Source organism: Delphinus delphis, chromosome 11 (genome assembly GCF_949987515.2).
Source record: "Delphinus delphis chromosome 11, mDelDel1.2, whole genome shotgun sequence".
NCBI classification, from domain to species: Eukaryota; Metazoa; Chordata; class Mammalia; order Artiodactyla; family Delphinidae; genus Delphinus; species Delphinus delphis.
This window is the reverse complement of record NC_082693.1, coordinates 30,840,866-30,854,460: the sequence shown is the minus strand read 5'-3', so window position 1 is coordinate 30,854,460 and position 13,595 is coordinate 30,840,866. Positions and strand designations below refer to the sequence as shown.

Genomic DNA, 13,595 nt, shown 5'->3' with positions numbered 1-13,595 from the left:
CCCTGCTCTTTAAAAGCGATGAACCGGCTCACCACCAGGTGGCGCGGCTTTATTACAGCAGGCATGGAAAAGGGTGCTCTCTTACCTGAATCTTTTTCTGTAGCCTGAATATTAGAGTTCATTGCTCCAGAGCTAAAAGCTCTCTCTGTTTAATTGATCCCTGGGAATTATGAGAGAACCTTACTTTAAAGCCACACAATAAGTTTAAATAGTTAAGCCCTCTAAGCCCATTAGTTCATTTTTCCTTGTTGCTGTTAAGGAAAGTGTTATATTTTGGAGATAATCTTGACTGATAATCCAAAGGAAAGCAATTTTGACAAATTATAATATAAATTTTTATTGAAAACGAAACGACAAAATCCTTTTCTTTAATAAGAACAAGTTTTAGGCTGCATGAAAAAATAGGCCTCAGACTAAGACTTTTGCTCAAGTAAGGAAAATAAAAGAGCACTGAAATGATAAGGAACAAAATTATATGATGCTTTACCTCCTGCCCTGAGCCTGAAGAATGAAAGCAAATCAGAGGGACAAAGTTTCTTTTCTAAAGTGGAGCTGTATAAAATGATTTACTACTGACTTCAAAGTGAGGAAAAAAACTAACAACCGGCAATTAACTCAACAGTTTAAAAAAATGGTGGCAAGTAATGTCATCTTTGCTTTGTTTCAAGCAAATGAAGCAGTTAAAATTGCCCCTGCAAATGGAAGGTAACAGTGCAGACTTCTCAGGGGAGAAGACATCCTTCCTTTTAGTGAGTATGTTGGGGGAGTTAGGTGGAGATTTCCTCTTAAACCTTAAATCACATCAAATATTGGGTTTACTTTGTAATGTGTAATGTATAAATGTAAATTTTCTTTTACATATCAGGGATCCATGGAAGGAAGTTTGGGATTCACCTGGGGAGATTCATTATCTCTGTCCTCAAAGAAATAAGATGTACCGTGCCTTTAAAATAAGCATAAGTTGAGGAGGGACTGGCGATAAGAAACTTAATTGCTCCAGAACAGACCCATTTTTGTCACAATATTATAAAAGTAAGTAAGGGTACTTGCTATATGCCATAACAGTATATTTTTTCCTAGGCCCTTTCCAGCCTTGGCCATCTTCAGGCTTTTATAAGGGGTTCTCTCCTTGCCTTTCCAAACCGTGCAATCATCGTAGGCGGTTTCTCCGGGGTCTGAAAGCCTAGTACCCGGCATTCAAACATTGGCTTGTTACCCAGTTGCGGCCCCCAAACTAGGGGCCTTAAAGCTGTAAGGATGCGAGAGCCACGTAAGAAGGAGCCTAGGTCAGAGGTCGCGATCGACCTGGGGGTGGGTTTTAGGGATCGGGGCGGGCTCAGGTTGGCCCCGCCCGGGGAGGGGGCGGAGCGTCTCCGGCTAGGCCCTGCCGGCTAGGGCTGCACGTGACCCGCGGCCCCACCTCCCGCTCGCTCTGCAGCGCCAGCTCGGCAGGCGCGGGGCGTGAGTCTCGAGTGAGACCCGCCAGGCTCCAACTCCGCAGCGCCGGGGCTCGGCGGGCAGCAACTTTCTCCCCGGAGCGGCCGCGGCGGCGGCGGCTGCTGCCGTGGCAGTCGGAGCGGGAGCCGGGAGGAGGAAGGCGGCGGCAGCGGTTCCTTGTGCCCGCTCGGGCTGTCTAGCCCTCCGAGACCGCCGGCCCGCGGAGCCTCGTCCCCCCGGGCAGCCCCGGGCCCCTGCCCTATGTCCCGCAAGGCAAGCGAGAATGTGGAGTACACGCTGCGGAGCCTGAGCAGCCTCATGGGCGAGCGGCGCAGGAAGCAGCAGGAGCCGGACGCGGCGAGCACGGCTGGGGAGCGCAGCCTCCTGGCGGCCGCCGAGTCCAGCGCCAGCCTGCAGGGCTCGGGCGGCGGCGGCGTCGGGGACCTGGAGCGCGCGGCGCGGAGGCAGTTCCAGCAGGACGAGACCCCCGCCTTCGTGTACGTGGTGGCAGTCTTCTCCGCGCTGGGCGGCTTCCTGTTCGGCTATGACACCGGGGTGGTGTCGGGGGCCATGCTGCTGCTCAAGCGGCAGCTCAGCCTGGACGCGCTGTGGCAGGAGCTGCTCGTGTCCAGCACGGTGGGGGCGGCCGCAGTCTCGGCGCTGGCTGGCGGGGCCCTCAACGGCGTCTTCGGCCGCCGCGCCGCCATCCTGCTGGCCAGTGCCCTCTTCACCGCCGGCTCCACGGTGCTGGCTGCGGCGAACAACAAGGAGACGCTGCTCGCCGGCCGCCTGGTTGTAGGGCTCGGCATCGGTGAGTTCCGGCTTGGCGAAGGGCGCGCGGGGGCCCCTGGCGACACCGCCCTTGACCCTGGTCGCTGCGTTCCTTTTGCCCCTTCGGGGTCCCCGTCGGATCTGGCCGGCTCCAGAGAATACTGCGCGTCTCTTGCTCTGCTCCGAGAGCCCATCTGTTTGTTAGTCCGGCCTCGCAGGCTCCCCCTAGGGTGGGGGTGGGGGTTCGCTGTAGTCTCTCCGGAGCCCACGAGGAATCTTCGATTTCCCACAGACAAGTGAATCAGCGTGATTGTTGTCTCTCTGAGCCCTTCCGGGAGCCCCGCGTATCACCAGCGTTGTCCTTGATCCAGTCCTACCTGATGCCTATCTAGAGCTTAGGAAGGAGGGTCTCTTTACTTTTCAGCATTGTCTCACCTTGTTTCTCCATTGCTAGACCGTTTCCTTTCCTAGGATTCCAAACTCCGAACCCAATCAGTCTTAAAAGTCACAGTAAGAGAATTTTTAAAGTTAATCAAGTCATCTGGACTCTATTTTTTGCTACTCCTCACTTTCCTTCTCTAGTCATTTATCTTTAGGGTGGAGTATTATTTTTTCTCCTCTTTTGCTGTTACTTTTTGTATTGCCCTTTGCTTTTCATTTTCTTCCCAAATGAATTCTTGCCTTTTCTGTTTCTCTGACTTTTCCCTTTAAATCTATATTCACCCATTCTCCTCTTTGTTTTGCCTCTCCTGCTTTCCCTTGGGTCATGTTCACTTCCTAAATTCATTTAGGAACTACTCGCCCTGTGGATTAAATGCCTAGCAAGGTAGATGTTCGCAATTTACTTCCAAAATGAATGGATGTAGATTTCCTTGGCATTGATTTTTCACCCTGGTTGCTGAGCAGGGGAGGTGCAGTTGGTAAGTTCTTGGCAGATGGAAGCTATTTGGAATGTGCTTAGTGTTATTAGAAAACACTTTTGAGACAAAGTAGGGGGTTGAGACTTAAATCTCGCTAGTAGTTTTTCTAAGACGCGCCACTGATGCTTTTTTAATGTTGCCTTTCATAATTCAGTTATTTTGTTTCCTTTAGGGTGCTGTTAAAGTATTTCTTCCCTATGGCTAGGGATTGATGAAAGAGCCCTTTAGATCTTGGGCTCTTGATGATCTGTCCATTCACCACTTGTTTGACCTTTATGGTTTTTGCCTCTTCTCTGTAGGCTCTATGGGGGAGAGAGCCCCATTTATGCAACTCCACATGTAGGAACCATGGGCCTAAAACCTAACTCACTGCACTTTTATATCCAAAATCGGTTATTACTGACTTCCTTTTTGTTTGTGTATCTCACTGTTAATTGGGAAGCAGGACAAGCCTCTCAGTAAAATGTTGAGTTGGTGCATTAAAGTCCAAAATGACCAAAAAGTACTGCTGAAATGAAACCTCCCTGTACAGGAACTACCTGTGCTTTCAGGATTATTTTCTCAGAATTCTCTGCCTGGGATATCAGACTACCTTTTTTGTTTCTTCGGACACTGAAATAATGTAATTTTAGGTAGCAAGATTTGTTCAGTAAGACTGAATCTTATTTGTGATTTTGGAATTCAATACTGTTTTGCAGAGATCTCTAAATGAAGTTTCCTAGTGTTTAGCTATGGCACATATTGGATATTTGGGTATTATGTTTACTTTTTTATCTGATAGGAAAATTAACCCGCTGTTGTGTGTAAGGGCCCTTTCCAGATGTTGTGAGCAGAACAGTGAGGAGCATTTATATTTCAGTAAGAGTGGCAGGGCAGGACTAAAGCAAGGTAGAACTTGCTAATCTCCATAAGAAAGGATCACAGGGAGGGCTGATGAATTAAAAGAGGGTACCATTACCCCCAACAGAGGAAAGCCTAAGCTCTTCCAGATGGAAATGGTATGTTGATGAGTAGTATTTTGACAGTAGAAGTAAGGAAAGGACCTTCTAAGCCAGGGAATGAGTAAAGAAAGGAAACCATAGGCCATACTTGGGGAACCAGGTGGATGCAGCCAAATGGATGAAGCCGGAGGTTAGATTGGAAAGGTTGGTGTGCAAGAACTGCATCTGTGTCTGTGGCACGTGGGCTGCTTGCCTGATAGTGCAGCCAGTTGAGACATGATCCTGATAAAAAATTAGTTAAATTTTTTTAACTAACGGCCTGTCTCATTCCAGGGGGAGCACCCCTTAGACTGGAAGCCCTGATACAAAGTTTCGTAAAAAGCCCTCCTCACTTATAAAGTGAAGAATGTTTTAAGGTCATAAACAGGTTTTCAAGTAAGCCATATTAAACATCACCACCTTTCAAATTAGGATCTATGTGATGCATGTAATTGTACACATAAAACCCTTAAAACTCACAAAGATTACTAACCATTCAAAAAAGAAGTCACAAATATTTTTAGCTACAAGGAAATGGGTCCTAACATGAGCATGTTTTTAAGGATACAAATCAGTTTTGCTTGTTTAGTACACTAAATCTGAGTTTATTTCATGCTGTTTTAAGTAGTTTAATTTTATGTGTGGTCAGGAGTTTTGTTGTTGTTCTTTTGATATTTAGTAAATGTTGAAGAATAACAAAATGTGTCTTCTGGTATATTTTTCAGACAAGTTTGCAATGGTAATTTCTTACTTCCACAGATTTACCTGTGGTAAATATAAGGGCCGGGAGGACAGGGTTTTTTATTCGTTTTGTTCACTAATGTACAATACTCCCAGCCCGTAGGAGGCAGTGGTTGTACTTGTTGAATAAAATGAGTGAATGGTAAGCAGAAACATTAAAAAATTCTATTGCTGATAGGGTATCGCTCTAAGTTAGGATTGTCATTATTTTTTTAAGGGTATTATGAAATATTTGAAAGGCCATCTAAGGGTTTTAGTTTGTAATGGTTTAATTAAATCATTTATTTGTTTAACAAATGCAAATTAAGCTTCCATTATTGATTTTGTCAGTTTCGGAGTAGGCAGTAATTAGATAAAAATCCCACCCTGTAGGTGTTCATACTCTAATGGAACAGAAAGGCCAGCAACAAGCAATTAGGGACTTCCCTGGTGGCGCAGTGGTTAAGAATCTGCCTGTCAATGCAGGGGGCATGGGTTCTAGCCCTGGTCCGGGAAGATCCCACATGCCGCGGAGCAACTAAGCCCGTGCGCAACAACTACTGAGCCTACACTCTAGAGCCTGCGAGCCACAGTTACTGAGCCCGCGTGCTGCAACTACTGAAACCCACGCGCCTAGAGCCCGTGCTCCGCAACAAGAGAAGCCACCGCAATGAGAAGCCCGTGCACTGCAACAAAGAGTAGCCCCCCCGCTCGCCGCAACTAGAGAAAGCCCGTGTGTAGCACGAAGACCCAATGTAGCCAAAATAAATAAATAAATAAATATTTTAAAAAAGCAATTAAAATACAATAGAGGTTTCTCTAAGTGCCGTGGGTAACACAGGATAATAGGCAATTGCATTTTTGGGGGGGAGGAAAATAGAACACATAATTAAGCAGGTTTTGTAGAAACAGATATTTAAAATGGGGCTTGAAGGATGAGTAGGAGTTCAGCAGATTTACAGAGAGCCATGAAAGGAAATATTATTTAGTTAGTGCTTTAGTATAGACTAGGAGCCCTGCTGTTACTTTATATAGGTTATCTTATTTAATCCTTTTAGCTCTAGAAACAGGTCTCCTATTGCTGGATGCATACCTCATAGATACTGTGGGTTTGGTTCTACACCACCGAAATAAAGTGACTATTGCAATAAAGTGAGTTACACAAACACCCAGTGCATAAAAAGTTATATTTACACTATACTGTAGTCTATTGTGTACAAATAGTATTATGTCTAAAAAAATTGTACGTACCTTAATTTAAAAATACTTCACTGCTAAAAATTGTTAATCATCGTGTGAGTCTTCAGCTAGTAATCTTTGCGGGTGGAGGGTCTTGCCTCCATATTGATGGCTACTGACTGATCACGGTGGTGGTTGCTGAAGCCTGGGTGACTGTGGCAATCTCTTAAAATAAGACAACACTGAAGTTTGCTGCATCAGTTGCATCAGTTGACTTTCTTTCACAAATGATTTCTCTGTAGCATGCGATGCTGTTTGGATAGCATTTTACCTATAGTTAGAACTTCTTTCAAAATTGGAATCAATCCTCTCAAACACTGCCACTGATTTATCAACTAACTTTATGTATTGATAGTATTCTAAATCCGTTGCTGCCACTTCAACAGTCTTCACAGCATCTTCACCAGGAGTAGATTTCTTTTTGAGAAACCACTTTCTTTGCTTATCCGTAAGAAGCATCTCCTTATCCGTGAAAGTTTTATCGTGAGATTGCAGCAATTCAGTCACATCTGCAGGCTCCACTTCTAATTCTGGTTCTCTTGCTGTTTCTACCACATCTGCAGTTACTTCCTCCACTGAAGTTTTGAACTCCTCAGTCAGAGTCATCATTAGAATCAACTTCTTCCAAACTCTTGTTAATGTTGCAAAATAGACCTCTAACTATGAATCACTGATGTTCTTAATGGCATCTGGAATGGTGAATCCTTCAGAAGGTTTTCAATTGACTTTGTGCGTATCCATCAGAAAAATCACTATATATAGCAGCTATAGCCTTACATAGGTATTTCTTAAATAATAAGACTTGAAAGTCGAAATTACTCCTTGATCCATGAGCTGCAGAGTGGATATTGTGTTAGCAGGCATCAAAACAACATCAATCTCATACATCTCCATCAGAACTCTTGGGTAACCAGGTGCATTGTCAGTGAGCAGTAATATTTTGAAAGGAATCTTCTGAGCAGTAGGTCTCAATAGAGGGCTTCAAATATTCAGTAAACCGTGCTGTAAACAGACTTGCTGCCATCCAGGCTTTGTTCCATGCATAGAGCACAGACAGGGTAGATTTAGCCTAATTCTTAAGGGCCCAGGGATTTTTATAATGGTAAATGAGCATTGGAGCCAGGCATTGACCTCTCTCCATCTATGGAAGTCCTAGAAGGGATCTTCTTCCAATATAAGGCTGTTTTGTCTGTGTTGAAAATCTATTGTTTAGTTGTAGCCACCTTCATTAATTATCTTTACTAGATCTTCTTGGTAACTTGCTGCAGCTTCAGCATCAGCTCTTGCTGCTTCCCCAGTACTTTTGTGCATGGAGTTCTTTCCTTAAACCTCATGAACCAACCTCTGCTAGCTTTAGACTTTTCTTTTGCAGCTTCCTCACCTCTCTTAGCCTTCGTAGAATTGAAGAGAGTTAGGCCCTTGCTCTGGACTAGGCTTTGGCTTAAGGAAATGTCGTAGCTGGTTTGATCTTCTGTCAGACCACTATAACTTTCTCTGTATTAGCAACAGGGCTATTTTGCTTTCTTATCATTTGTGTATTCGCTGGAGTAGTACTTGTAATTTCCTTCAACTTTGCCATCATCACAACTTGGCTTACTGGTGCAAGAGGCCTAGCTAGTGGCCTGTCTTGGCTTGAGACATGCCTTCCTCATTGAGCTTAATCATTTCTAGCTTTTCATTTAAAGTGAGAGACCTGTGACTTTTTTCGCTTTAACACTTAGAGACTGTTAAAAGTAGGGATATTAATTGGCTTAATTTAAATATTGTTGCCTCTCAGGGAAATAGGGAGGCCTGAGGACAGGGGGAGAGGGGCTGGGAAGCTGTTGGTTCCTGGAGCAGTCAGAACAAACAACATTTTTTGATTAAGTTCCCATCTTACATGGCTGCGGTTTGTGGTGCCCCAAAATAATTACATTAGTAACATCAAAGATCACTGATCACAGATCACCATAACAATTATAGTAATAATGAAAAAGCTTGAAATATTGTGAAAATTACTAAAATGTGACCCAGACACATGAGCAAGTGAGCAAGTGCTGCTGGAAAAATGGTGCCAATAGACCTGCTCTCTGCGGGGTTGCCACAGACATTCAATCTGTAAAAAATGCAGTATCTTCAAAGTTCAATGAAACAAGGTATGCAATAAAACAAGGTGCAGCAGTTAAATGACAAGGTCACTGGTGTGAAATCAGAATTAAAAAAACAAAACCTCGGAGTCTTTTGCTCTTTGAATTATTGGGCATTTAAGTTAACAGCAAGAGTAAAGGCAGCAAAAAGTAAAAGCAGTATATGAAGCAAAAAGTGACTGAAGGGTGGTGATGGGTCAACCATGAAACTGGAATGATATTTTGCGGGGAGAGGTGTGGATTAGGCTGAATAGGGTTTATTTGGTCTTGCCTATGCGGGGACAGTCTTTGGAGATTTCAGTTGTAAATGATATGATCAGATTAAACATCCCTTGAATTTTTTTTTTCCTTCTTCTTTAAACCATTTTGCTTTTAAACTCTTACTTTCTTCAACCTTTTGTCAACCCCCCCTGCAAAAAAAAAAAAAATTCAGGAGGCTGCAAATAAGAAAATAGTTTATTTGGGGTCTTAAGAATTGTGATTCAGTATGACAGACTCTAGGTCTATCCACCTCATTACAAATAGCTCAATTTCGTCTCTTTTTATGGCTGAGTAATATTCCATTGTATATATGTGCCACATCTTCTTTATCCATTCATCCGATGATGGACACTTAGGTTGTTTCCATCTCTGGGCTATTGTAAATAGAGCTGCAATGAACATTTTGGTACATGACTCTTTTTGAATTATGGTTTTCTCAGGGTGTATGCCCAGTAGTGGGATTGCTGGGTCATATGGTAGTTTTTTTTTTTTTTTTTTTACGGTACGCGGGCCTCTCACTGTTGTGGTCTCTCCCGTTGCGGAGCACAGGCTCCGGACGCGCAGGCTCAGCGGCCACGGCTCGCGGGCCCAGCCGCTCCGCGGCATGTGGGATCTTCCCGGACCGGGGCACGAACCCACGTCCCCTGCATTGGCAGGCGGACTCTCAACAACTGCGCCACCAGGGAAGCCCTATTTATAGTTTTTTAAGGAACCTCCATACTGTTCTCCATAGTGGCTGAATCAATTCACATTCCCACCAGCAGTGCAAGAGTGTTCCCTTTTCTCCACACCCTCTCCAGTATTTATTGTTTCTAGATTTTTTGATGATGGCCATTCTGACTGGTGTGAGATGATATCTCATTGTAGTTTTGATTTGCATTTCTCTAATGATTAATGATGTTGAGCATTCTTTCATGTGTTTGTTGGCAGTCTGTATATCTTCTTTGGAGAAAAGTCTATTTAGGTGTTCTGCCCATTTTTGGATTGGGTTGTTTGTTTTTTTGTTATTGAGCTGCATGAGCTGCTTGTAAATTTTGGAAATTAATTCTTTGTCAGTTGCTTCATTTGCAAATATTTTCTCCCATTCTGAGGGTTGTCTTTTGGTCTTTTTTATGGTTTCCTTTGCTGTGCAAAAGCTTTGAAGTTTCATTAGGTCCCATTTCTTTATTTTTGTTTTTATTTCCATTTCTCTAGGAGGTGGGTCAAAAAGGACCTTGCTGTGATTTATCTCATAGAGTGTTCTGCCTATGTTTTCCTCTAAGAGTTTGATAGTTTCTGGCCTTACATTTAGGTCTTTAATCCATTTTGAGCTTATTTTTGTGTATGGTGTTAGGGAGTGATCTAATCTCATACTTTACCTGTCCAGTTTTCCCAGCAACACTTATTGAAGAGGCTGTCCTTTCTACACTGTACATTCCTGCCACCTTTATCAAAGATAAGGTATCCAAATGTGCGTGGGTTTATCTCTGGGCTTTCTATCCTGTTCCATTGATCTATCTTTCTGTTTTTGTGCCAGTACCATACTGTCTTGATTACTGTAGCTTTGTGGTATAGTCTGAAGTCAGGGAGCCTGATTCCTCCAGCTCCGTTTTTCGTTCTCAAGATTGCTTTGGCTATTCGGGGTCTTTTGTGTTTCCATACAAATTGTGAAATTTTTTGTTCTAGTTCTGTGAAAAATGCCAGTGGTAGTTTGATAGGGATTGCATTGAATATCGATTGCGTTGGGTAGTAGAGTCATTTTCACAATGTTGATTCATCCAATCCAAGAACATGGTATGTCTCTCCATCTATTTGTATCATCTTTAATTTCTTTCATCAGTGTCTTATAATTTTCTGCATACAGGTCTTTTGTCTCCTTAGGTAGGTTTATTCCTAGATATTTTATTCTTTTTGTTGCAGTGGTAAATGGGAGTGGTTTCTTGATTTCTCTTTCAGATTTTACATCATTAGTATATAGGAATGCAAGAGATTTCTGTGCATTAATTTTGTATCCTGCTACTTTACCAAATTCATTGATTAACTCTAGTAGTTTTCTGGTAGCATCTTTAGGATTCTCTATGTATAGTATCATGTCATCTGCAAACAGTGACAGCTTTACTTCTTCTTTTCCAATTTGGATTCCTTTTATTTGCTTTTCTTCTCTGATTGCTGCGACTAAAACTTCCAAAACTATGTTGAATAAGAGTGGTGAGAGTGGGCAACCTTGTCTTCTTCCTGATCTTAGTGGAAATGCTTTCAGTTTTTCACCATTGAGGATGATGTTGGCTGTGGGCTTGTCATATATGGCCTTTATTATGTTGAGAAAAGTGCCCTCTATGCCTACTTTCTGCAGGGTTTTTATCATAAATGGGTGTTGAATTTTGTCAAAAGCTTTCTCTGCATCTATTGAGATGATCATATGGTTTTTCTCCTTCAATATGTTAATATGGTGTATCACATTGATAGATTTGCGTATATTGAAGAATCCTTGCTTTCCTGGAATAAACCCCACTTGATCATGGTGTATGATCCTTTTAATGTGCTGTTGGATTCTGTTTGCTAGTATTTTGTTGAGGATTTTTGCATCTATGTTCATCAGTGATATTGGCCTGTAGTTTTCTTTCTTTGTGACATCCTTGTCTGGTTTTGGTATCAAGGTGATGGTGGCCTCGTAGAAGGAATTTGGGAATGTTCCTCCCTCTGCTATATTTTGGAAGAGTTTGAGAAGGATAGGTGTTAGCTCCTCTCTAAATGTTTAATAGAATTCACCTGTGAAACCATCTGGTCCTGGGTTTTTGTTTGTTGGAAGATTTTTAATCACAGTTTCAATTTCAGTGCTTGTGATTGGTCTGTTCATATTTTCTATTTCTTCCTGATTCAGTCTTGACAGGTTGTGCATTTCTAAGAATTTGTCCGTTTCTTCCAGATTGTCCATTTTATTGGTATAGAGTTGCTTGTAGTAATCTCTCATGATCTTTTTTATTTCTGCAGTGTCAGTTGTTACTTCTTTTTCATTTCTAATTCTATTGATTTGAGTCTTCTCCCTTTTTTTCTTGATGAGTCTGGCTAATGGTTTATCTATTTTGTTTATCTTCTCAAAGATCCAGCTTTTAGTTCTATTGATCTTTGCTATCGTTTCCTTCATTTCTTTTTCATTTATTTCTGATCTGATTTTTATGATTTCTTTCCTTCTGCTAACTTTGGGGTTTTTTTGTTCTTCTTTCTCTAATTGCTTGAGGGCAAGGTTAGGTTGTTTATTCGAGATGTTTCCTGCTTCTTAAGGTGGGCTTGTATTGCTATAAACTTCTCCCTTAGAACTGCTTTTGCTGCATCCCATAGATTTTGGGTCGTTGTGTCTCCATTGTCCTTTGTTTCTAGGTATTTTTTTATTTCCTCTTTGATTTCTTCAGTGATCACTTCGTTATTAAGTAGTGTATTGTTTAGCCTCCATGTGTTGGTATTTTTTACAGATCTTTTCCTGTAATTGATATCTAGTCTCATGGCGTTGTGATCGGAAAAGATACTTGATACAATTTCAGTTTTCTTAAATTTACCAAGGCTTGATTTGTGACCCAAGGTATGATCTGTCCTGGAGAATGTTCCATGAGCACTTGAGAAAAATGTGTATTGTGTTGTTTTTTGATGGAATGTCCTATAAATATCAATTAAGTCCATCTTGTTTAATGTATCATTTAAAGCTTGTGTTTCCTTATTTATTTTCATTTTGGATGATCTGTCCATTGGTGAAAGTGGGGTGTAAAAGTCCCGTACTATGAATGTGTTACTGTCGATTTCCCCTTTTATGGCTGTTAGTATTTGCCTTATGTATTGAGGTGCTCCTATGCCGGGTGCATAAATATTTACAATTGTTATATCTTCTTCTTGGATCGATCCCTTGATCATTATGTAGTGTCCTTCTTTGTCTCTTCTAATAGTCTTTATTTTAAAGTCTATTTTGTCTGATATGAGAATTGCTACTCCAGCTTTCTTTTGGTTTCCATTTGCATGGAATATCTTTTTCCATCCCCTACTTTCAGTCTGTATGTGTCTCTAGGTCTGAAGTGGGTCTCTTGTAGACAGACACCAAGCTTTTTAAACCTGAAGACTCTAATTTCAAATAGGACACAAATTTGCAAACTCAGAATTTATTATATTCTATAGAGAATCTTATTTTCATGTCTTTACACAGTTACATTTTGTAAGTGTTTAGCAATATTGTACCTACAATCAAAGTTTTTAGGTGCGGTTAGGTAGAAAAGGATTGAAGGAGTGTGAATTTGCATGTTTTGCTTCATTTGATTTTTGTCTGGGACCTTGTGTCTCTCATGCATAACACACACACAAGGTTGTTGTGACAGGGCAGAGTATAAGAATGCTATACTGTTATCATTGTTAGCATGTCCATAGCCAAAAAGCACGCAGTGTAATTTCGACCTTTTTCCATAGTGTTGGCATTTACTGCTCATTGTAAGTGGTGATTTAGCACCTGTGTGGGGCATAGTAAAAAGGGTCTAAATTCAGATATTTACCAGTATCCAAAACGTTTACTGAGAATTGACTTGTTAATTTATACAGCACTGGGTTTGCTGAATTAATCTTAGATTTACACCAGTTTCTCCTCTGTCGGCCTCTGTTCCGGTACTTCCTCTACTGGAACACAGTTTGTAGCTGCTTATTGCAGCTTTTAATTGGTATGTTATGGCCTGTTGAGTAATATTTTTCAAAAATATATCAGTTTTATTCAAACAGCACTTTGAATTTTTATCCTTTAATGCAAAGCAAATGTAAAATCTTGTCTGATGAGAAAGTCATACTTTCTCAATACAATCTCAATACTGAGATTAATATCAATAAAGAATTTCATTTAAGGTACTCATAGAATCAGACAGATTTTTAAATAGTTAATCAGCTAGTGCTGATTTTTTTCTTTTTGTGACCAAGTTTGTTCCCTTCCCCACTCCCCATAATTTCTTTCAGTTTTATCTTTTTTTGTTTGTTATCTGAATAATTATTTTCTTAACATCTTTATTGGAGTATAGTTGCTTTACAATGCTGTTCGTTTCTGCTGTATAACAATCAGCTATATGTACACATATATCCCCATATGCCCTCCGTCATGCATCTCCCTCCCACCCTCCTATCCCACCCCTCTAGGTGGTCAC

At 41.5% G+C, this 13,595-nt stretch overlaps 1 protein-coding gene across 1 annotated transcript in view; it reads left to right on the top strand.

The window, feature by feature from the left end:
• The first annotated feature begins 1,584 nt into the window (after positions 1-1,584).
• The window catches only part of SLC2A13 (solute carrier family 2 member 13), a 427,729-nt gene continuing 415,718 nt past the window's right edge, over positions 1,585-13,595 (top strand). Inside the window, exon 1 of the mRNA XM_060024584.1 lies at positions 1,585-2,248. Coding sequence (XP_059880567.1) covers positions 1,699-2,248 — 550 coding nt within the window. The 5' untranslated portion in view covers positions 1,585-1,698. The remainder of the gene's footprint in view (positions 2,249-13,595) is intronic.